This window comes from Sceloporus undulatus, chromosome 9 (assembly GCF_019175285.1).
Source record: "Sceloporus undulatus isolate JIND9_A2432 ecotype Alabama chromosome 9, SceUnd_v1.1, whole genome shotgun sequence".
Lineage (NCBI taxonomy): Eukaryota > Metazoa > Chordata > Lepidosauria > Squamata > Phrynosomatidae > Sceloporus > Sceloporus undulatus.
Window position 1 is genome coordinate 34,619,443 of NC_056530.1, and position 24,864 is coordinate 34,644,306.

At 46.2% G+C, this 24,864-nt stretch overlaps 2 protein-coding genes across 2 annotated transcripts in view; one reads left to right on the top strand and one right to left on the bottom strand.

The window, feature by feature from the left end:
* Positions 1-1,667: 1,667 nt before the first annotated feature.
* Positions 1,668-15,636, bottom strand: MTX1 (metaxin 1). The gene is made up of 8 exons (XM_042441192.1): positions 15,487-15,636; positions 13,851-13,920; positions 13,045-13,124; positions 10,501-10,593; positions 8,502-8,684; positions 6,875-6,951; positions 4,685-4,839; positions 1,668-2,087 (listed from the first exon to the last, which is right to left on the bottom strand). The coding sequence occupies exons 1-8, from the start codon at positions 15,565-15,567 to the stop codon at positions 1,864-1,866; spliced, it is 963 nt and encodes a 320-aa protein (XP_042297126.1). The 5' UTR covers positions 15,568-15,636; the 3' UTR covers positions 1,668-1,863.
* A 6,892-nt stretch (positions 15,637-22,528) lies between these two features.
* The window catches only part of THBS3 (thrombospondin 3), a 49,064-nt gene continuing 46,728 nt past the window's right edge, over positions 22,529-24,864 (top strand). Inside the window, exon 1 of the mRNA XM_042440763.1 lies at positions 22,529-22,798. Within this exon, the coding sequence (XP_042296697.1) occupies positions 22,708-22,798 (91 nt within the window). The 5' untranslated portion in view covers positions 22,529-22,707. The remainder of the gene's footprint in view (positions 22,799-24,864) is intronic.

The following is a 24,864-nucleotide window of genomic DNA, read 5'->3' on the forward strand; positions in this document are numbered from 1 at the left end:
CGAGGGGTAAAAAAAAAAAGAAGACTCTGGGCCCATTCCAGGACTCACTGTGGATACAGATGTCTTTACCACTTGGCAGGCCGATAGAGGAGACGTCACCCTGTCTAGATCAACAGTTGAAGGAGGTCAGGGCTTCTGTCTGGCAAACATTGTCAGGAATCCAGCTCTGGGTCAAAACGAAGCTGCGAAGCTGCAAGGGAAGCTGTGCCAAAGCTGCAATGGAGAGAGCAAAAACCTGGACAGTAGGGGCATGGTCATGGAACCTGGACAGCTGTGGTTCTGAAATTTCCCTACTCCATGTGATATTTACATAAGAAGAGAACTAGACTGAAGTTTAGGGAAATGGGCAGGGCATGGAGTAGAGATGTAACATTTCTGGAAACTTTTAAATTTTTTGGTAAAAAATAAATTTTCAAGAAAACTAAAGAAAAAATGAAATATTATCACCCTTAACAGATTGAAAGTCCTTTGTTTGTTTTAAGAAGGACCTGATGAACTGCATCCAAGAGTATTAAAAGAACTGCTAAATGTAATATTGGAGCCATTGGCAATAATCTTTGAGAACTCCTGGAGAACAGAAGTCCCAGCAGACTAGAGGAGGGCAAATGTTGTCCCCATCTTCAAAAAGGGGGAAAAGAGGATCCTAACAATTATCATCCAGTTAGTCTGACATCTAAAAAGGAAAGATTCTGGAGCAGATCATTAAAGAGAGAGTCTGTGGACATCTAGAAGGCAATTCCATAATCAGAAAAAGTCAAGATGAATTTCAGAGAAACAAGTCATGCCAGGTAAATTTGATATTTTTTTGATAAAATTACCAGTTTGGTAGAGGGAATGCTGCGGATATAGAATATCTTGATTTCATTAAGGCCTTTGACAAGGTTCTCCATGACATGCTTGAAAAGAAGCTTGCAAAATGTGGGCTAGACAAGAGTAGTGACCAGTGGGGTACCACAGGGCTCTGTCCTGGGCCCAGTGCTATTCAACATCTTTATCAATTACTTGGATACTGGGGGCATAGTTATCAAATTTGCAGATGACACCTGTAGCTAATATCCCAGAGGACAGGATCAAAATTCAAAATGACCTGAATAAACTGGAAAGCTGGGCCAACTCTACGATTCTATGTCATCATCTTCTCTTTCTATTGCCTTCTATGTTTCCTACCATCATTGTCTTTTCTAGTGATTCATGTGATGTGGCCAACATGCAACAGCCTCAATTTATTTTTTTTGTGGGTTTTTCGGGCTATGTGGTCATGTTCTAGAAGAGTTTCTTTCTGATGTTTCGCCAGCATCTGTGGCTGGCATCTTCATTTATGCCAGCCACAGATGCTGGTGAAATCCGACTTCACAGCCTCAATTTAGTCATCTAGATTTCCAGGGAGAGTTCAGGCTTCATCTGTGCAAGGACTCATTGTTTGTATTTTTAACTGTCCATGGTATCCTCAACACTCTTCTCCAGCATCACATCTCAATTGAGTTGATTTTGTTTTTTCCACTTTTTCCACTGTCCTGCTCTCACATCCATGCATGGTGATTGGGAATACAGTGACCTGAACAATTCTAACCTTAGTGTTCAGCAGTTTATCTTTATAATTTCAACAGCTATCAGAAGAAAAAGCAATGAGACAAGAAGCTGAATGTAGACAGAAGCCAGTCTGCAAAGAGTGGTTCAGAAAACTTTATTGGCCTATACTATTCCCTGCCATATCCCTCATCAAGAATTCTGGAATGAACAAGAAGCAATATTTATTAGGAGTAGGGGGAGGCAGGCATGCTGGGCCTGGCACAGTACAACCCCCCCCCCCCAATTATAGTCCGTTTACAGATTGCAGATTTTACCATTCCTGAGCTGAGAAGATCACTCTTCTTCTTCTTCTTCCTCTTCAAGGGCAATGGCACGAGAACCTTCTGAGCTGGGTGCCTGTTTCTGGATGGAGACAATGCCAGTAAGGAGAGCATACCCAATCATGGCCACAACGCCTACCAGCACTGACAGGATCTGGTTCCGGCGTTTGTAGGGCTCCTCCTCATTATCACTCCCATCTCCAGTGGCAGCCTTTGGCACATTGGGTGGAGGGTCACCTGGGAAAGAGACCAAATCAATCAACAATTTTTTTAAAAGGACAGATGTTGTTGGATGACACTTCCCAGGTTCCTCACCACTGGTCATGCTGGCTGGAGACCTTTGGGATCAAAGTTCAACAACAACTAAGGACCCAATGAACATGGTACCCAAACCTCAGATGTTTCAGGGTCAGCCCTACCATTATGAAAGAGTGATATAGCTATCTCAAGTGACAGATCCTGAACAGGTGGTAAGATGAGAGAATATACACTAGTCTCCACCTTGTTGGCTACCTCTTGCCGTCTGAGCTGTCCTCCCATCAGATTCAAGATATCTCACTACCACATGTTGAACTAAGTTTTAAATGCTAGTTTGGTCAGCTTCTATCTGTGGAATGAGAAGGCAGCAGGGGAAAGCCTGCAGCCAAATGCTTGAGGGCAGGTCTCTTTGTATTATCAGGAAGGAAATGAAGATTTGGAGGACCTCCTCTATATTAGACTTTTCCATCAGAAGACCCCAACGAGAGGGGATTAGAGATAGAGGAAAGAAAGGCCAGGGAGCTTTTAAAGAGAATTCTTGATCCGCAATGGTTAGCTCTTGAAAAAAAAGTGTCCTGCTAAGAGCAAGGCAGGAAACAAAACTTGCTTCCTAAGGGGAGGGTAGCCCCTTTCATTGGGGGGCTGGGTGTGGCTTGTTCTTTGTTATATTCCCCACCTATAGGAGCTGAATGGGAGCAGCATCCACGGTTCAGGAGGATGGGACCTTGTCTGCTAGGAAATGTAAAGGTAAAGGTTTCCGCTTGACATGAATGTCGAGTCGTAACCAACTGTATGGGGCGGTGCTCATCTCTGTTATTAACCCAAAGAGCCAGCATTGTCTGAAGACAACTCTGGTGGTCATGTGGCCAGCATGGCGCACGGAGCACTGTTAGCTTCCCATCAAATCAATACCTATTTACCTACTTGCATTTGCATGTTTTTGAACTGCTAGGTTGGCAGAAGCTGGGACTAGTGATGGGAGCTCACTCCATCACTTGGGCCTTGAACTGTCAGCCTTCTGACCTTATGATTGTCAGAATTGGCATCTTAACCACTAAGCCATGGCATCCCATACAATCTTAACTGTAGTAGAACTATTAAATAAATGGATTTATATAAGTGTTGATTCACTATGCAACAACTGATTCACAGAGTCCACACTAATTAAGACTTGCCATATGATTCAAACCTGACAATGCAATCCCACAAACGTCTACTCAGAATGCATCACACTGCAATAAACAGTACTCGGTCATGGTGAGAGGGGATAGGACTGCAACATTATTTATATAACATTTATATAACAGGATCTAGACTGGACTGTCTGGTTGTAGAATTTAAACTGCACCAGAAGCCATGTCAGAAGCCTATCCTATTGTCAGTCTCAATTACAATAGGTCTATCAAATCAATAGCTCCACTGCCATTTAACAGCTGATTCAGTCGGTCTGGTCTAGTTGGAATTATCCAACATGACTCAGATGGCTGCTCAAAATCAACTGTTGCTGGAAATCAAGTATGGGCAATATACAGCCTATGGGCTGGTTGCATCTCATGGGCCACATTTTGCAGCCCCTGAAACACCCCAGAATTAAAAAATAATTAAGCATATTTTTGGACAATTATTATCCTAAAATCAGACAGAAAGCTCCTTACATACAAAAATATCCCAACCTCCTCACAAGCACTTCAGAACTCCATTCCACTCCAAATAACTTCAATTTTCTTGTGCAACCACTCTCAAAAGGGAGACAGGAAGACCCGACTTCTGGAATCCGCTCTACATGGGGCTACTCTTGTGCCAAGTTCGGAAACTTCAATTGATTCAAAATATGGCAGCCAGACTGGTAAATCTAGAGCCAACCGCATAACACCAATCTTAAAATCTCTTCATTGGCTGCCAATTAGTTTCTGGGCGCACTATAAGGTGTAGGTTATAACCTTTAAAGCCCTATATGGTTTGGGTCCAGCTTAGTTGTGGGAGCTCCTTCCTCCATACAAGCCACCCTGCACACTCAGTTCCTTACAGCCAAGGAAGACCAGATTGGCTGCGGTTTCCCAGAAGGCCTTCTCATCTGCTGCTCCTAAAGTATGGAATGACCTGCCAGAGGAGATCTGACGCATCACCACTCTTGATGCCTTTAAAAAGGCCATCAAGACGGATGTCTTCTGGCAGGCCTTTCCAGACTGACCTTCTGTTACATTGATATAGATAATTCCTGTCTGTCCCAAGATGTCTCTCTCCAATGCACCTGTTTTAACCATTTAACATAATTTATTGTTATTGTTTCTGGTAGAGGGATAGCTGACTATGTAATGTTGATTTGTATGTATTTTTCTCTTCAGTATTCCTCAAACTGGAATCAGGAATTGAAAGGACATCTATGCCTGTTGCCATTTTAACAGTGTGTAGAAAAAATGGTGTATGGGTGAAGCCTATAGGGTGGTGGTGGTGAGGAATGATCCCTGATGCCCCACCCTTGCTCCAGATAATATCCATGAAAGATTTAAAGCTACAAGGCCTTGTGTGGACGCGCCTATATTTCCAAACTTTGGAGTAACAAAATCAGCACTGACCTCCATCCCAGGGGAAGTAGAGGCTTAAGATGGATGTGCAGTAATTGCAGAGGTTCGGCAGAGACTTGAGGTGCTGTTGAAATTTTGCATTGGGGAGTTTGGCTTTCAAAAGTGGAGCCAAATGGCTGAAAACAATGGCATCCAGGGAAGCAGGCCTGAATGTGAAAAGATGAAAATAACATACAGAGGAATTTCCAGTGAAGGAATTGTCCTTGCAACTTTGGAAACAGGAGACATTACAAGTATAACAGGAGATATTACAAGTATAACTGAGGCCTGAAAACACACAGGCCAAAAGCACTGGCTTTGGGCTGATCCCGGTGCATGGTGATTATCCAGAGGTATGGCGACAGATGATGCATACCCCAGGATTGGGCTGAAGCCAAGCCACAGCCACTTAAGGTAGCCCAGGGTCACCGAAAAAAGAAGCACAAAAAAGCACTCCTTGCTAGTGGCCCATTTGGAACTGCCATGGCAGCTGGCCTCAGGACCGCGGCGGCATTTGGTCGTTGTGGTCCTGCAATGAACAGGGAGTGACTGGGGCTGGAGTGGCCGGAGGCTCCTCCAAGCTGCCAGTCTGCTTAATCCCTCTGTTAATAAAGTAGGCGTGTTCCTATGCATGACTTTTTAAACAGACTAAAATAAAATGGAAAGTATAGGGATAGGTTCCTATAACACAGACAGAAGAGCAGTTCAACATGTTTCAGCAAACATTTTACCAAAAACTAACAATATGCACATACAAAACGAAACAACCAGGTCAAATTAGCCTTGAATGTTTAGTATACATAAACATTCTGAACTTTTTAGAGACCACTTGAAAGCTTCCTGCAAAATGCATCCAGGAATGACATTTTCTTACACCACTACTTTTCTCATTATTTCCATTTTGTGGCCAAATTTACTGATCTGTGCTTCTTTAACAGGCTGGAGGGGGGCTGGTGAGCCAGGATTATTTGCTTTCTCTTTTTCTCTGTCATCCACATTAAGTACAGGATTCTGGATGCAACTGTTGATTACCTTGTGTATTGTAGGCTGACGTACATAGCTACATGGCCTAGAGTAGAAATCTATTCTTTTCCAACTAATGCTTAACCACATTATTTAGTGCAGACATTCTGTTGCAATCTAACACCAAAAGTATGTTCCTCTAACTTCCTTTATTATCCTCCAAATGCTGATACTGCTAAAAATTTCAAGCTAGACAGAGGGCAAGGAAGAAAAAGGGGGCTTAAAGTGTGTAAAAAGACTGCAAAAAGTGAGCTTCACTTTCAAGAGGCTTTGGCAATTATGGTATGCCTGTATTTGAAAGGAAAGGTTCTCCCTTTGTTTTCCTGCTTTGAGGGATAATTCATTTCATCTTACATTTCTTTGTCTTAGCCAATTGATTACTGATTTAGCAATTACAGTTAAAGCCCACCCTTCCTCTTTCAATGAGAACTGAAAGCATATGTGTCAGGAGCTGAGTCCTCCAACTTGCCTAACATGGTTTAGAGAGATGGATTGGCTTTGCTTGCTCACAATGCATGATACTGCTGCTAAATGATGGGGCATGTGGCTGTTGCCCACATTCCTTTGTGGTTAACAAGATGGAAAGCAGAGGTTCGGCAGAGACTTGAGGTGCTGTTGAAATTTTGCATTGAGGAGTTTGGCTTTCAAAAGTGGAGCCAGGAGATCCAAGATCAGTCTCTTGAAAAGGGATGGTGTGGCTTAAGAGGAAGGACTTGGAGATCATGTTCAGTCACCGAAGATCATAAATGTGACTCTCAAAAGTTAAAAGACTATATGTCTGCTTACCATCTCATAAATACTGAACAGGATGCCAGCCTTTTATTTGCACTGATTTTATTGCACTCTACTCTGAGATCTTGGGAATAGGGTGGGAAAAACATATTTAATATACATATTTAATATATACTGTACTGAGCTTAATTAGAGCTCGCCCAAATTTGGAACCAGAACCCCCTTCTCACTTCAAGCCAGAGCCCTGCTGACACATTTGACTGGAAAAGAGAATCCTTCTGACCATAAACAAAGTGGATTTCAAGTTGTCATTAAGCCAACACATATTTCACAACCAGAGATATTACAAAGTTTGTGTTTTTCAATTCAACATGAGTCACATGTCTTGTTCACCTCTATTCAACAAATCCCAACAACACACCAAACACAGCCTCACATGGTACTTACGAGTCTCCGAAAAAGAACTTCTGTCTGCCAAGGCGCTGAGAGAAGAGCGTCAGGCACTCACGAGCTTCATGGTACAGCTGCAGGGGCACCAAGGGGAACAAAGAAGCTGGGTCAATTTACCATACCAAGAGTTGTTCTTTCTAGGAGTCTCCCCCAGTTTGGTACTCTCCAGGGGTGTTAGATGATGGTGATGATGATTTTATTGTATTTATGCCTCGCTCTTTAGAAATATTCTCAGAGCAGCTTACAAATGGTAAATTAGACAGTTTTCTGCCTTCATGCTTACATGATACAAAAGGAAAAGGCAATGGCAGTGGGAAAGGGAATCAAGGCCAGAGGTTCTTGCTCTCTGAGGCCATGGCAATGGCATTTGGAATGTAGGGAGGACCATTCTTCTGTCTCTGGTTTAGGCATGGATTTCAACTGCCATCATCCACAGCCAGTAGTGGTGCCTCGGGTTACGAAAGTAATTCGTTCCGCGGCCGCTTTCGTAACCCGAAAAGCCTTCGTAAGCCGAAATGCCATAGGCGCTAATGGGGAAAAGCCGCGATTCCGTGTAAAATAGCGCCGAAAAGCACCAAAAGTTTTTTCGTAACCCGAAAAAACATTCGTAACCCGGAACAATAATTCCCTATGGGATTTTTTCGTATCCCGAAAATTTCGTAACCTGGGTATTTCGTATCCCGAGGTACCACTGTATATTCCTGCTGGGGACTGAAAGTAGGGAAGGGCCAACTGACTCCCACACTTGCAATAAAGACATTGCCTGCTGGTAGGTTTTGAATTTTGCTTTGTTCTGATGGATTAACACAGCTAAGTCTGCTTTTGTAAGATCAATATTCTGGAAGTATCCACACTGCACTTATTACAGTTTTGTATCATGTTGCGTGCCATGGCTCTATTCTAAGGGGTGTTGGGATGTGGAGTTTAGTGAGTTATTTACAATGCTCTGCTCTCAAGTCTAGTCCACTCCCTCAAATATGGAATACCATTTTACCACACCATTGTATTAATTGGTAATTAAGTGATCAGGCAGACCCAGCTCCATCAGGGCTAGCCTGAAGGAAGAGACTCCTCCCTCCTTAACTGTCATCTTCCGGCCTGAGAAGGAGTGATGAGGCAGACCCAGCTCCATCAGGGCTAGCCTGAAGGAAGAGACTCCTCCCTCCTTAACTGTCATCTTCCGGCCTGAGAGGGAGTGATCAGGCAGGCCCAGCTCCATCAGGGCTAGCCTGAAGAAAGAGGCTCCTTTGGACAATTGGAAATTGGCTCCTTCCAGCTCTAAAATTCTGATTCTGTAATGTTGCACCACCCCCTGTACCATTTTGAGAGGGAGTGCAGAAGAAAATAAAGTTCTGGGGGGCAGTATTCAGTTTTGGAGCCATTGTGGGGATGGGACATGTTGTGTAATTTCACATGTTGAGGGTGTTTCTGCCTCATTTGGAAGCAAGCATTACCAGAAAATAGCACAAAAAATATTTTTTCATGGCAGAGGGGTGGAGGCTTTGGGGAATTAGTGGGGGACTTCAGGGGCCCAAAGGTGAGGTCCATAAGTTGCATGCAGCCCACAGAGGCCACGATATGCCCCCCGCCCCATGCTGTAGAACAACTCTCCTGTTCTGCTCACCTCCTTTTCCAGCTCATCTTCATTCTCCAGACAGTTTTCCCCACAAACCATCTGTAACCGCTCCAACTGTTGTTTCTGCATTCGTCCTGGCAGGAAGAAGTTCAATGGGAATGGGATGGCCTCTGCATACCACTTCCGTGTGTGCTCCACATAGTTCTTGGCATCCACCCAGAATGTGTGGATCTGTCAGAGAGAGAGGGGGGAGGATGGCACTATAACTACTTTCTCCCCAAGGACAGTGTGTACTCTGTAGTTATGTTGTGGAATCAGATACAGAATTCAACTCATTTTTATCTATAGCACTTGATAAAAACAAAATGTCTCTAGTTCGCATGACTGAAAGCTGTGAAAACATTTTGATGCTAAGACTGGTGAAATTTCTCTCTGCTGCGCAAACTGAGGTGTTTCAGCAGCCAGGGAGGCCATGGCCTGGGACAGACTCCCACAAAAGGGTGGGCTGGCGGTGGCCTGTTTGCCTCTGGAGGAACACACAGCACGGCGTCCCTCAGGAGTTGCAATAGCGCACTTGTGATGTAACGGACACGCAGTGACATGTGGACGCTGTGCGTCCCTTATGTCAAGATGTCAGGAATCTTGGGTGATATACTGCATGATTTTAAGACAAAGATTGCATTTTATGTGATTTCTTCAAAAGCTGCGTGAAACACAAAAAACTGCCTTTTACCAAGTCACATCACTGTTCTGTCTGGCCCACTGCTGTCTCTGAAGCAGCAGAGGTTTCCATGATTTTGGATGGAGAGCAGTCTTCTCTATCACTTGTGATCCTTAAACAGGGGACAAAGAGCATATACATTAAATGTATAAAATGTAGGCCTGTGACATTAGTGTTGTCACTTTTCTTCTCCTGTATAATTTCTAATGTCTTTTGGCTTATGAAGAAACTAGTGGTGCTGTGAATGCCTGCATTATGCATTTTGTGCATTTTGATTGTCCAATAAAAGTATGGCTCTTTTGTAGAGTTTGTATTTTGCTGTATTTTGCTTCATGGTCAAAATAGCTACCCCTGAATATGTTTCCTTAAACAGGAAACATAGAGGATTGAATCTGGGATCTTTAGAATACAAATACCTGTAGTACACTCTATCACTGAGGTAAAGAAAAAAAAAAACCTGCACACTGGTCTTCTTACTCATGAAACTCTACTCCCTTTGTTTCCTGATCTGGTTTGGGGCTCTGTTACAAGCCACTCCTAATGAAATTGTGCCTTCTATTAAAGGTGCAGGAGCCCTCTTCAGTTCTCAGTCTGGCAGCCAGTGTTACATAGTGGTTTGAGTAACTGGACTATGACTCTGGAAACCAGGGTTCGATTCCCACGTCAGCCATGAAACCCACTGGGTGACCTTGGGCAAGTCATACACTCTCAAGCCTCTGGAGAAAACCATGGCAAAGCTTCTCTGAACCAATCTTGCCAAGAAAAACCCATGACAGATTTGTCTTATGGATTCTATAAATCAGAACTGACTTGAAGGCACACACCACCATCATTAGCCCTAAGAAAAGCAAGAGAAAACTAATAAGATGTTTTCTAGGTAAACTGATGCCCTTCTTACTATCTTTCCACAGACAAGTGAGAAACTTTTATTCTGGCACAGCTTTGAGAATTGATTTATTAGGTGAAAAGGGCCCTGTATAATGTGCTGGAGTTTTATTTGTTGTATTTAATGTTTTTTGTTTTTAATTGGCTTTAATCGTCTTGAGAGGTTAACTGCTTTTTAACTTTTGCCTGTTATGTTTTCTTAATGATGTTCGTTTCAACTGTTACAAGCCACTCTGACTCCCAAACTGTGGAAAAGGTGGGATAAACATAATTGTAATAATATAAACAGAGGAAAAGGTGGGATAAATATCGTCGTCGTCATCATATCAAATTCTACAAGATATGAAAAAAATACATCACTCTACAAACTTGATGAGGTATAAGAGGTCAGAATCAATTTCTTAAAAGTAACATTCCAATCTCCCTTGCCCCAGCGCTCACCAACACTGGCAACAGCTTCTCCTGCAGCAAGGACACAAAGGCGAGTGTGTCTGCTCCTTGTCGGGCTGAGAGGTCATAGTCTGCATTGAATTTCTAGAGAGAGAGAGAAGTGGGGGGAGAGATGGTTCAGTGGCTTGAATAGCAACACCCACCCACTGGAGTTCCAGACCTCACAAAACAGCAGCTGAGTTGATATAGCATCTGGTAGAACTTGGATTGAATGACTACTATGGGCAGGGATATTTCAGTAGCAGCAACCCAGTTTTTGAACAAACTTATCAGTGAGTTTTGGGTGAGTTTTCTGGGCTGTGTGGCTGCGTTCTAGAAGAATTTATTCCCAACGTTTTGCCCGCATCTGTGGCTGGCATCTATGGATGTCAAACCCTTCGCCTTCCCAATGAGATTTATCTGCTCACCAGGGAGCTCCGTGGTGCAGTGGTTAAATGCCTGTATTGCAAGTCACAAGGTTGTGAGTTCAATCCCAGGGCTACAAGATCCACTCAGCTTTGCATCCTTCTGCAGGTCACTAAAATGAGTTTCCAGCTTGTTGAGGGCAATTAGCTTACACATTGTAAACTGCTTAGGGAGAGCTGGATCACTGATAAGTGGTATAGAAATGTACTTGCTGTTGCTGATATTCTGTACCCTTTTCTATATTCCTTTTAATCTTTTAACACACTAATTATGTTATGGCTTCTCAGTTTTAAAATCTATGGCCAAACTGTGCAATAGTGAGGGGGGGAGGGAAGCCATGGGTGCCACAGCTGTGAAGGAAGTAGGGCACTGGAGAAATAAGTCATCTAATAGCATGAAGACTGCTTTATCTAGTTACCAATGTGTGACCCTGGAAAACAGTGTGACTGTTAACTTTTGTGCATCAAGATTTCTGTGTGTGCATTTAAATTCTTCTGGTGGTCTGGGATGCTGTTATACTAGGTAAAAGGTAAAGGTATTCCCCATTGATAAGTTTGTCAACTTGTGTCTGACCACAGAGGGTGGTGCTCATCTCCGTTACTAAAACAAAGAGCCAGAGTTGTCAGAGACTACTCTGTGATCATGTGGCCAGCATGATTGTACAGAACACTGTTTACCTAATAATAATAATAATAATAATAATAATAATAATAAAATTTATTTTTACCCCGCCTTTCCAAAATATGATCAAGGCGGCCACCGGAGTGGTACCTATTTATCTACTTGCATTTGCTCATGAGATTTTAGCCCCACTCATCACCAGTATAGGGCTCATTACAGAATGCCCCCAGGGGAATTTTATGGTATTTATTTATTTATTTATTTGGTTTGTTTGTTTGTTTCTATCCCATCCTATATCTGAAGATCTCAGGGTAGCTATATTTATAAAATAAATATAAAACCATAAATAACAGCAACAATTCTGAAAGACTAAAACTATCAATTCATTTGTCAGTTAAAACTTAAAACCAGTCACAACAATTTAAAATAATACCAAACATAACTTTTGCAAATTGGATAAAATTATTTTGGCCCAAAGGCTTTAATAAAAAGCCATGATTTGACTTGGCTCTAGAACAGTGGTTCATAAGCATTTCTCGGCTGCCGCCCCCTTTCGTCTTGGGTGATGACCCTAGCACCCCCACCCCCACTTCTTGATATTAGGTCTACAGTTCTACTGCAAATTTAAAACAACTAATCTCAGTCACTCCTCCCTTTGCATTTGGTCAGCCTGGGAGCAACAAGTGAGCAACTGGCTGAACAGCAACTGAGAAGTTTCTTTCTTTCTTTTTAAAATAATTTTTATTAAATAAAACATCACAACACACAATATATTCATCAATATGCAACATGTCCAAAGGAATGCGAGTAAAATGGTGAAGGGTCTGGAAACCATGCCCTATGAGGAACGACTTAGGGAGCTGGGATGTTTAACCTGGAGAAGAGTAGGTTAAGAAGTGATATGATAGCCCTGTTTAAATATTTGAAGGGATGTCATATTGAGGAGGGAGCAACCTTGTTTTCTGCTGCTCCAGAGAACAGGACCCAATGGAGCAATGGATGCAAGCTACATGAAAAGAGATTCCACTGCCACCCATTTTTCGCTCATCACCCTGGGTCTTTCCACTGTCCCTGGCAGGCTGTCTTGCTCACTTTGGGAATCACTGCATTAGAATGATACCATTCCCAACTATGCTGGCAAGGGAAAGATATTCCATAATGGGTGCCACTACTCAGCCGGCCCTCTCTCATGTTCTCCCACAACGTATTGTACCGACTCAGAAAGTCCCTCCAACTGGCCCCAGTTTTGGGACAGCCAGAAAGAGAGGGTGCACACTCTGAGGCAACAAGGTCCCAAGTCTTTTAGGGCTTTAAAAGTTATCACCAGCACCTTGAATTCAGACTGGAAGCATACTGTTGCAATTGGATAGAAGAAAATGGCCCCATCTCCATGATAAATTAGGAAAGCATGATCTGAATATCACTGCTCAATTAAATGTGTGTGACATACCACCTTTGCTCTCCTATGACTACCCAAAGGATAAGGAGAGGTTATGGGAGGGTAGATACCTGTTTTCTGAGGTAGGTGATGATCTGATGAGGGTCTGAGATGATGCCCTCATCTTGTGATTTCATCGCTGGGAGGGTTCCTGCAAGAAGATTAGGAAAAGGGTGATCTGTTGATTTGCAGAGACAGAGGTGGTTTGATCACTTAAAGATCTCCCACCAGGAGTGTGTAGGGGGGTGCTCCCAGAAAAGGGCTACACCACATTACAATTTTTTGTAGCATGCCCTACTTTATCCCAGCTAGCTAGTAAAACATCAATGCCTGTTGCCATCGCTGTCTGTTGCAAATGCTATTTCAATGCTTTAAAAGGTCTTCCCCATCCCTAGCAACAGAACAGGCAACCATGAGACTAGTGACTGACAATTAATTCAGGGAAGTAAAAACTACACCCACTGTCAAGATTTGACCAAGAATACCATAGGAAGCAAGTACAAGGGTGTTTTATTTTATGTAGTTAGCTGCCCTTAGCTCATATGAGGAAGCATAAGGTATATATAAAATCAATAATGAACTGTGCCCCTGACCATGTGCAGATTATTTCTTCTTCTTCAGGAAATCTTCTCCTTTAGCCATACATCATGGCTCCAGAGGTTCCCAACTGAAGAAGAACATAATCTAAAATTACATTTCTCCATTCTCTTAGTTCTACAGTTACCTCAAAAACTGGAAACGTAACAGATGTTTATATTTTAAAATGTAAATGCTGGGATTTCTTAGAAAGGGTTGGGAGAGGTGATAACGGCAGACACCTTGATTAATCTGTTGTCAATTCTCCTTTCTCCCAACATTCCTCCCACCAGAAGGTTACCTGATGGGCTTCGCCATGGGTTTGTGATCTTGTGAACTTTGAGAGGTGCTCCTGTGAAGCGGGCATATGTCTGGGGAGAAAGTAAAACAAACCAATAAATACAATCTTTGACCCACCTTAACCATTTTAATTCATTTTTCACTTCTTTTTGTCAAGGAATTTAAGGTGTTCGCATCCTTGCCTGTTTTTATTCTCTGTTTTTATTCTCACAATAGGCCTGTCCAGTTCAGGAAGGAATAACCAGTGCAACCCCAATAAGCCCCATTGCTAAATAGGAGTCTACCACAACCAGAAAAACATAAGCAATTTATTTGGATACCAAACTATAGAGAATTAGACAGCGACAGAGACAAGCAGTGAGCAATCTAGCTTGCTCCCCATAGGGAAGGACTATGTGGATATGAACCATCCTTAGGCCAGTACCCCTGAGGGTGGGCCAGGATGTGGGGCTCTTATCTACTGGAAACGGACATACCACACGTAAGAGCCAATGTCCCTTTTCCCAGTGGATAAGACCCCCACATCCTGTAGTTTGGGATTTACCAGAGTCGATCTAACAGGGTGGGCAGTGCTGGCCCTTCAGAAACACAGGTTTGAGCACCTGCTGGAGGACCCTGCTGTCAACAGCAGCCTCAGCAGAACCAAGCTGTCAACCTAGTGATGCCTAACAAGTGTGTATGGTGGCTTGCAAGTGGTCCCCTGTGATGATCTTTGGAGTCTAAGCAGCTACACAGCCACCCTGTTCTTGGCCCTTATCCCCAGGGGATCCCTTTGATTCCCTTCCTAGAAGCATAGAATCGTAGGGTTGGAAGAGACCACAGGGGCCATCCAGTCCAACCCCAATCTGCCATGCAGGAACTCTCACTCAAAGCAGCCCCATTGACAGATGGCCATCCAGCCTCTGTTTAAAGACCTCTAAGGAAGGAGACTATACTACACTCCGAGGGAGTTTGTTCCACTGTCGAACAGCCCTTACTCTCAGGAGGTTCCTCCTAACGTTGAGGTGGAATCTCTTTTCCTGAAGCTTGCATCCATTGCTCCTGGTCCTGTTTTCTGGAGCAGCAGAAAACAAGCTCGCTCCATCCTCAATCTGAGATCCCTTGAAATATTTAAAGAGGGCTATCATATCACCTCTTAACCTTCTCTTCTCCAGGCTAAACATCCCCAGATCCCTAAGGCCTTCCTCACAGGGCTTCATGTTTTCCAGACCCTTCACCATTTTAGCCGCCCTCCTTTGGACACATGGCTCCAGTTCCTCCACATCCTTTTGGAATTGGGGTTCCCCACTGAACCACAAGCCTCACAGGCTAAAACTGTTCAGGGAAGTGTGTCCAAATGTCCATTCATTCACGAATATCATTCTGTGGTTGTGGGCAGCAGTCCTTATCCTCTCTCCCTCTGGCCCACCTCGCAGGGGGGTGGTTGCAGGGATGCAAGGGCGCCTCCTTTGCCAGCTTGAGCTCACCAGAAGGAAAACAGGGCAGAAACATAAGAGAGAAATACACAACCCACCTAATAACAACAACAACAACAACAACAACTTCCTGGCTTAAAGAAAAGAGAGAGAGAGGGGAGTGTTTAGAAAGAGAGGCCTTTCCGGGGCCGATTGTGGGGGCTCTCCCGCCCCGAGGCTCACCAAAACGGCCAGGCAGTCGGGGTCCACCGAGGGCAGCCCCCAGCCGCCGGCCCAGCAGAACAGCTCCATGGGCGCCGCCATCTTGGGAGGCCGGGCTCCCAACGAGGAGGAGGGGGAGGCCGGGCGGGAGGGAGGGAGGGAGGCGGGGCCACTACCGTTCCCAGAATTCCACAGCGTGGAGCCATGATGGCAGGTGGTGCAGCACCCACCTCGGGCTATTACCGTGGCTCCGTGCTGTGGGCTTCTGGGAACAACAGACTACAAATCCCAGAGTTCCATAGCCTTCAGCTGAGGGCGGGGAGCCCGGCAGGAAAGGCCTTTAATGGAGACCAAAAAGAAAAGAGGGAGCCCCGGGATGGGGATGATAGGGGCGCCCTGTGTGTGTGAAGGGCCCCCAGGCAGACTCCTCACTCCGGGGCTCTCTGAGCTGGACCCTCTGGGAGGCCCTCTGGGAGAGTTCCAGAGGCCCAAGTGGCTTTGCCTGGGGTAAAACTAGCTGCTCCCCAGGAGACAAGGTCTACCATTAGGCACCTCCCTCCCAAAGGAGTGCGACTAAAATGGTGAAGGGTCTGGAAAACATGCCCTATGTGACATGGCTTAGGGAGCTGGGGATGTTTAGCCTGGAGAAGAGAAGGTTAAGAGATGATATGATAGCCCTGTTTAAGTATCTGAAAGGATGTCATGTTGAGGAGGGAGCAAGCTTGTTTTCTGCTGCTCCAGAGAACAGGACCCAATGGAGCAATGGATACAAGCTCCAGCAAAAGAGATTCCAGCTCAACATTAGGAGGAACGTCCTGGCAGTAAGGGCTGTTTGACAGTGGAACACAGTCCCTCTGAAAATTGGAGTCTCCCTCCTTGGTCTTTAAATAGAGGCTGGATGGCAATCTGTCCAGGATGCTTTGAGTGAGAGTTCCTGCATGGCAGAATAGGGATGGACAGGATGGCCCTTGTGGTCTTTTCCAACTCTATTATTCTATAATTCTATTCAAGCACTATTTTTAAAAAATGCTCCCACATAACAGCATGAATGATGAAGTAAGGACTTGACCTGAAAGATACTTTCATGTTTGCCAGAGAGTGGAGGACCCCAAGAAGAGCAAACAAGAAGAGACTGATGTAGGGGATAGCTGGGCCAAGCCTTCGTGGCCAAGGGAGATGAGATCCAGCATTGAATCCGCAACATGTGGGCTCTGTTCCTCTTTGGGCAGTGAACTCACTCAGGGATGTCCTTGGCTAAGAGGGGATCCAGTATTGCCCAGGCAGCCAGCCAGCCAGCATTTTCCACTGTGGCTTTTGCTGCATGAAATTTCCCTTGCAGACTTGTCCTGGCATAATGATCTCATTTGGAGGGGACACACTGCAACACCGTTACATCATATCCTGGGCAGAAGTGTGTAGATATCTTACTGGGAGGGAGAAGAAAGGAAGAATCTATTCCACATTCTTGTTGCTCTGCTCTGTGGTTTTGTTGTTGTTTGTTTTTTGTCCAATGTGGGATGGGGCATTGGAAAAGTTGGTAAACTGAAACAATTCTGTAATTTGCTCTCTTTGGAAAATCCTCTTCTGATCTTCTCAGTTTAGGAAAGGCCAAAGGGAAACTCCATAATAAACGACAAATGCAGTGTTTTATGTATGAATTTGGGAAGACTATATTTTACTGAATTGAATTGAACTGAACACTAAAGTTAGAATTGTCCAAGCCATTGTATTTCCCATCACATTAGGAAGCAAGAGGTCTTTCTGGACAGAGCAGAATAGACTGTCCTGGATGGGGAAAACACAGAAGTAGTTTCTGGGGAGGAGGTCAGTTCCTATACACATGAGATAGACAGTAGCAGGAATGTGACAAGTAGGGAAGCCAGGGATTTGTCAAAACTAGCGGCAATGCTTCCCATGCTCAACCAGTTAGAATCCTGAGAGTTAGATAGTCAGAAAGGTCTGACTGGTAAGGCAGCTTTAGTCAGAACTGAAAACTCAGGACACATACATCACATAAAAACAGCTGAAAATTCCAATGCCACCCCTTAGAACAGCGATGGCGAACCTATGGCACATGTGCCAGAGGTGGCACTCAGAGCCCTCTCTGTGGGCACATGTGCCATCGCCCCAGCACAGTTTGCCAGAGTTTGTTACTAGAAAGCCAGAGGGACACGGCACTTTGCAATAAATAAGTGGCTTTTGGGTTGCAGTTTAGGCACTTGGCTTCTAAAAGGTTCACCATCACTGCCTTAGAATACCATAACAGGATCATTCTGTGAGCTTGAAGCTACAAAATCCATCTGAAGCTCTCTCCCTTATCAAGAATAATGAGGAAAAGCAGTGGGGCCAGTTATCAGGGAAAGTGCAAGACCTTTGGAGTACAGCGCGCCTGCGCCATACGCGGGCGCACCATACGCGGCCTTGAGCATACGCGCTCAAGCCACGGGGCGCGCGCAGGGCGGAAGGGCCGGCGCGTCCCATTCAATTGAATGGGCACGCGCGCCCGTTGCGACCCATGCACCGCTGCGTCGCTGCGCATGAGCCCCATTGTTTCCAATGAGGCTTGAGCATAGGCGGAATTCGCCTTATGCGGAGGGATCCGGAACGGATCCCCTGTGTAAGGTGAGGACGGACTGTACCAGTAAAGGGAATGGCTGCTTCCATGTCTCGGAGGAGGTGAGTGGTGGTGCGGCAGGGCTCCTTCCTGAGAGGTAAAGGAGCAGTAGTGTGGGGGCCTGACAAGATGTCACAGGAGGCATGTTGTCTCCTTGAGGCAAAAAATTCATGACGTAACAGGCTGACAAGACATGTCAAGCCTCCTGGCTGTTACACCTTCCTTTTGGTCCATGTGGCACAGCCTTCAGAATATCATAAGGGATTCTGAGACTCTGCGTCGTAGGGAGCCAAAAGAGCTGGATGCACAGGCTGTCATCTCATCTCTTCTCCCAGTTGAAAGGCATAGCCCAGGAAGGAAGAGGGAAATATCAGATGTGAACAACTGGCTCCACAAATGGTGACATCGAGAACAATTTGGGTTCTTGGATCATAGGTTGTGGTTAAAGAGGGGGAGGGGACTTCTGGCAAGGAGTGGGTTGCACCTCACATCAGTTGCCTGCAGTCTCAAACATTTGATCAGGAGGGCTTTAAACTGTTATGTGGGGGAGGAAGATAGTATTTTGGAGGACAGGAGTTTATCTGGAGACTGTTATAGAGGGAACAAATAGTAAAAAGACCCAACAGTGGGAAGGAAAGACCTTTACATAGGCAGCTAGGGGAGATGTCTCATGGTCTTAAAGTCTCAACACTAATGCACAGAGCATGGAAAAGAAAAAAGATGAACTTGAATTTCTAGCACAGCAAAACAAATACGATATAATAGACATCACTGAAACTTGGAGGGATGAGTCTCATGATTAGAATGGAATAGAGGAGGTATAACCTTTTAAAGAGAAATATGCCAAACAGGAAAGGAGGAGGAGTAGCATAATATGTCAGGAATGGTTAGGTTACACGTGACAGATCCAGGACTTGAATCATGGAAGCCAGGTGGATAAAAATTAAAATGGGGGGGGGGGCAACAGAGATGTTATTGTAGTAGTCTACTACAGACACTGCTCCCCCCCCCCCAAGAGTCAGCGTGGTGTATTAGTTTGAACTTTGGACTATGAGTCTGGAGACCAAGGTTCGAATCCCTGCTCACCCATGTAAACGCATGGGCAAGTCACACTGTCTCAGCCCCAGGGGAAGGCAAGGGCAAACTCACCACTGAACAAAACTTGTCAAGGAAACCCCATGATAGGGGTCATCATAGGTTGGAAATAACTTACTGGCATGCAACAAACACAAACTACAGACTCCCAGGTCAGGCTGAAGCCTTTTACCAGGAGCCCAATGATTAAATGCCAGTACTGCAGCCATTCACAGCCATGAGTTTCTGAATTTGATCCCAGGCAGGACTTCAGGGTCCACTCAGCCTTGCACCCTTCTGTAAGTCGCTAAAATGAGTACCCATGCAATTAACTGCTATGAGCTGACATGGCTTTTAAAGGAAGACACTAGTGAAGAGAGAGTGCAAATGTGTATTTGCTGTCCTGCTGGTAATGTCATCAAAATGTCAAAGGGGTTAGACTAAACAACAGGCCTAAACTCTCTGTGTTCTCAGCAGACCTTCCTCCTGTATGCTGTGCTGGTCTCTTAGCTTTATATTATTCAAATCTGGCCAAAGTTATAGACTCCAAAATCAGTTACCATGGAAAGAAAACAAAGCTTCTGGAAAAAGAAAGCCAAACCACATACTTACACTCACAGAGAGAAGGCAACCAACCCCTGTCTAGTTTTGGAAAAACCCATAAAATGAATCTCACCAATTCCCCTTCTCTCCTGGTGGAGCCCCTTTTGTTATAGATACGATTAAGGCCTTGTCTGACCACAAAAGCCTGCCTTGTGTTGCCTTTGTGGCTTACAAAGAAAGGCAGAAAAGCTCACCTGGACCTAACTAGGCTCCAGTTGTTATGGCAGCAGGGCAAACACAGAATAAACACAACTTGGCCAGCCGCAAACTAGCTGAGGGTTTGTCTGTGGTTGGATGACGGACAATCGTTGAGGCCAACTTGACAGAAGGTTTCATGGGTGTAACTCCTGCCCCGGCCAGCTACCAACATCTGCATCTCAACAGCTCCCAAAGAGCCTGTTGAGCAGAAACACATCCTTTATTTTCAAAGTGAAATCTTGGGATTTTACATTGTTTTCTAAATGTATAAAATGCATTGTCTGAGGCATCAGTGCATGTGTAAACAGTTGATAGTTACCCAAGCTAGTGCTTCCAGTTATGCTGGGAATGTGCCTTCTACTCCCGGCTTCCCCCTTGCTCCATCTGATAATCTCCTATAGCTCTCAACATGGCTTGGGATGGTGGACATTGTACAGTAGTTCAAGGCATCTGAAGAGAGGCAGCTCGGGGAAGATTGTGCTTGGACGCTGGGCTAGGACTTGCCAGATCAGAGCCTGGAAAAAGATTTCATAGAATCATAGGCCTGTTACAGACTGCCAAAATAAAGCTGCTTCGGGTCTCTTTGGAGGTATGCTATTTAAATGATGCATGGGTCCTAAGAGTCCAGAGGTCGCGCCAAAGTCACACTTCGTTCCTAAGCACTGGAGTGCAGCTTTGGTGCAGCTTCCGGATTCTTAGGGTGCATGCATCATTTAAATAGCATACCTAGCCTAAAGAGACCCGAAGCAGCTTTATTTTGGCAGTCTGGAACAGGCCATAGAATCGTAGAGTTGGAAGAGACCGCAAGAGCCACCCGGTCCAACCCTCTTGACATGAAGGAAATCCAAATCAAAGCATCCCTTCTTGCCATCTCAGGGATTACCCTCTACAAAAATATTGTAGCCAGATCAATGTAATTTTTCATTTTCAGGCACCCTGAGTAGATCCTTTGAAAAGATTTCCCTCCCAGATGTCATTTTCTCTCTCCAAAGGGGAAGGGATTTCCCTTGTCTCTTGACAGGCAGACCCAAATTAGGACGCATACAATTCCAGTGTTCAGTGGGTGGAAGGAGGGAGCTGAGCCAGACCACAGCAAAGGAAAACCAAAAACGCCCCTTCGACTCCTGGGAGGCAACCCAAGTCTTGGAAGAAAACAATGAGGTCATCTTGGAAGCTTTCTGATAGGGACGAGAGACCGAGCCCAGGCCAGGATCGGAGGGGGACGAGGCAGAAGAGAGCCAAGCTGGGACCAGTCCCACCAACGCAGCAGGAAAAGTCACACCAGTCTAAAAAACTGTGTTATATGGGAAGTTACTATAACATATTAAGGATCTGGGCCTGTTACAGACCTGCCAAAATAAAGCTGCTGGGTCTCTTTGGAGGCATGCTGTTTAAATGATGCATGGGTCGTAAGAGTCCTGGAGGTCGCACCAACGCCACACTCCATTCCTAAGCACGGGCTTTGGTGCAGCTTCCGGATTCTTAGGATGCATGCATCATTTAAACAGCATACCTCCAAGGAGACCTGAAGCAGCTTTATTTTGGCAGTCTGTAACAGGCCATAGTACCCTTTTGCATATCCTCCAACATTTCACAAATAAAATGAGGCGCATCTGGCCAAGCAACACCAGATGGTTAAATTTATTAATGAGGAAGAACACACAAGCGAGGAAAGGCTGCAGCAGTTTGCTTTTGTCTGAGCCTACTTGGAAGGGCGAGATTCTTCCCCCTCCTCTCCCCCGGCTGAGTTAACTGAGTCCAAACAACTTCTACATTTTTAACTCTAACACTAGACGTAAGCCGAGGATGAAAGTGAGAGGAGGAGAAAGAAGCTGTGACATTTTAAAAGAACCTGGAAAACGGAGATGACGACATCACACTATTGGACATGAGCCAACAGTGTGATGCTGCAGCCAAAAAGGCCAATGTGATCCTAGACTGCATCAATAGAAGTATAGTGTCTAGATCAAGGGAAGTAATAGTGCCACTCTATTCTGCTTTGGTCAGGAATATCTGGTCTAGTTCTGGGCACCACAATTTAAAAATGATGTTGACAAATTGGAGTGTGTCCAGAAGACGGCCAACAAAATGAAGGGTCTGGAAAGCATGTCTTATGAGGAGAGACTTACGGCTGGGAAAGGAGAGGTTAAGAGGCGATGTGAGAGCCTTAAGGATTTGAAGGATGTCCCATTGAGGAGGGAGCAAGCTTGTTTTCTGCTGCTGCAGAGAAGAGGATATAGAGCAATGGTTTCAAACTCCATGACAAGTGGATTTGCTAAGAGTAAGAGCTGTTGGATCCCTGGGAGTCTGTTGGGGTCTCCTTCTTAAACAATGGCCCTCTCTCACCAGGAGTGCTTTGACGGGGAGTTCCTGCATGGCAGAAGGGGCTTGGAGTGGAGGGCCATTGGGTCTTCTACACGGGCTACAATCTCTAAGGGGCCCAGGGGATCCTGGGAGCTGTAGTCCCCTCCGAGCGCCGCCAGAATGGATCCTCCTTGAAGGCGGGCGCTTCCCATCCAAGCCGGACGACGGAGCTTTCCCCCAGGGCCGCTTGGCCTGGGGCTGAGGGGCGGTGCGGCGCGGGAGGCTCCGCCAGGCCCTCCCTGCTTCCCTCCCTGCCTCCGAGGTCCAGGGGCCTCTTCCTCGGCTTGGCTCGGGGTCTGGCCAGGACGGCCCTCCTCCGCTCCCTGGGCCGCCGCCGCCGCCGGGAGCCCCTTCCTCCCTCCCTCCGCCTGGAAGTAGCCGCAGGAGCCATGGGGCGGCTGGACGGCGCCCTCCTCCTCCTCCTCTTGCTCCCGGTCCTCCTGGTCCCCTCAGCGGCTGCGGGACGGCAGGAGCTGCAAGGTGAGCCCGGCGGGGAAAACGCCTGCCTGCCTGCCTGCCTTCCTTCCTTCCTTCCTTCCTTCCTTCCTTCCCTCCCTCCTTTCTTCCCTCCTTCCTTCCTTCCTTCCTTCCCTCCTTCCTTCCTTCCATCCTTCCTTCCATCCTTTCTTCCATCCTTCCTTCCTTCCCTCCTTCCCTCCTTCCTTCCTTCCATCCTTCCCTCCCTCCCTCCCTCCCTCCCTTCCTTCCTTCCTTCCTCCTATCCTTCCTTCCTTCCTTCCTTCCTTCCTTCCTTCCTTCCTTCCTTCCTTCCATCCATCCTACCTTCCATCCTTCCTTCCTTCCATCCTTCCCTCCCTCCTTCCTTCCTTCCAGTTGCTTTTGTCGAGCCTACTTGGAAGGGCGAGATTCTTCCCCCTCCTCTCCCCGGCCTGAGTTACTGACGTCCAACAACAACTTCTACATTTTTAACTCTAACACTAGACGTAAGCCGCGGATGAAATGGAAGATGATGCGAGGAGGATGGAAGAGAAGAGCTGTGACATTTTAAAAGAACCTGGAAACGGAGATGACGACATCACACTGATTGGACATGAGTCAACAGTGTGATGGTGCTGCAGCCAAAAAGGCCAATTGTGATCCTAGACTGCCATCAATAGAAGTATAGTGTATAGATCAAGGGATAAGTATAGTGCCACTACTATTCTGCTTTGGGTCAGGAATATCTGGTCTAGTTCTGGGCACCACAATTTAAAAATGATGTTGACAAATTGGAAGTGTGTCCAGAAGACGGGACATACAAAGAGGGTCTGGAAAGCATGTCTTATGAGGAGATACTACGGCTGGGAAAGGAGAGGTTAAGAGGCGATGTGAAAGCCTTAAGGATTTGAGAGATGTCCCATTGGGAGGGAGCAAGCTTGTTTCTGCTGCTTGCAGAGAGAAGAGGATATAGAGCAATGGTTTCAAACTCCATGACAAGTGATTCCGCCTCAACATTAGGAGGGATGGATTTTGCTAAGAGTAAGAGCTGTTGGATCCCTGGAGTCTGTTGGGGTCTCTTCTTAAACAATGGCCCTCTCACACAGGAGTGCTTTGACGGGGAGTTCGGCTGCATGGAAGAAGGGGCTTGGAGTGGAGGGCCATTGGGTCTTCCACAACGGCTACAATCCCTGCTGCCCCTTCTCTAGGGGCCACGGGGATCCTGGGAGCTGTAGTACCCTCCGAGCGCCGCCAGAAGGATATCCTCTTGAAGGCGGGCGTCTCCCATCCAAGCCGGACGACGGAGCTTTTCCCCAGGGCCGCTTGGCCTGGGGCTGAGGGGCGGTGCGGCGCGGGAGGCTCGCCAGAGGCCCCACTGCTTCCTCACTGCCTGAGGTCCCAGGGGCCTCTTCCTCGGCTTGGCTCGGGGTCTGGCCAGGAACGGCCTCATCCTCCGCTCCCTGGCGGCCGCCGGCCGCGGAGAGCCCCTTCCTCCCTCCCTCGCTGGAAGTAGCCGCAGGAGCCAGTGGGCGGATGGACGGCGCACCTCCTCCACTACATAATGACAGGGCTAAAGGTAGCTGCGGCCAATAAGAGTTAATGAGGGAAGGAAGGAGTGAAAGGTTGAGCAAGGCGGGGGAGTGGGGAAGAAAGAAAAAGACGGAATGACGAGGAAATACGTCTGACTTCCAGGAAGGCTGACTGAAGGAGGAAGGCTTATGGGGGACAGTGTGATCGGGGCCAAAAGTGAAAGGACGGCAAGGAAGGACGGGGTAGGACAACGCGACGTGGGCGTGGAAAGCGAAAGGATGCTGAAGGAGTAAAGGAATGCAAGGACGGAACGGAAGGGAAAGAGCAAGCAGGGAGGGGGGAGTTAGAGGAGGAAAGAGTGGACAAAAGGCCCAGGGGCACGAAGCAAAGTGGGGAAGGAGACGAAGGCAGGCATGAAGGAAGGGGTGGATCGTGAATGAAATAAGGTGGGCACGCCCGTAACGAAAAGAAGTGACAAGAACTGAAAGACGGAGGATAGGCACCAGACTGCCGCCATACTTTCTTCCATCCTTCCTTAATGCCCTCCTCGTAAGCCTTCTTCCTTTCAAGAATGCCCT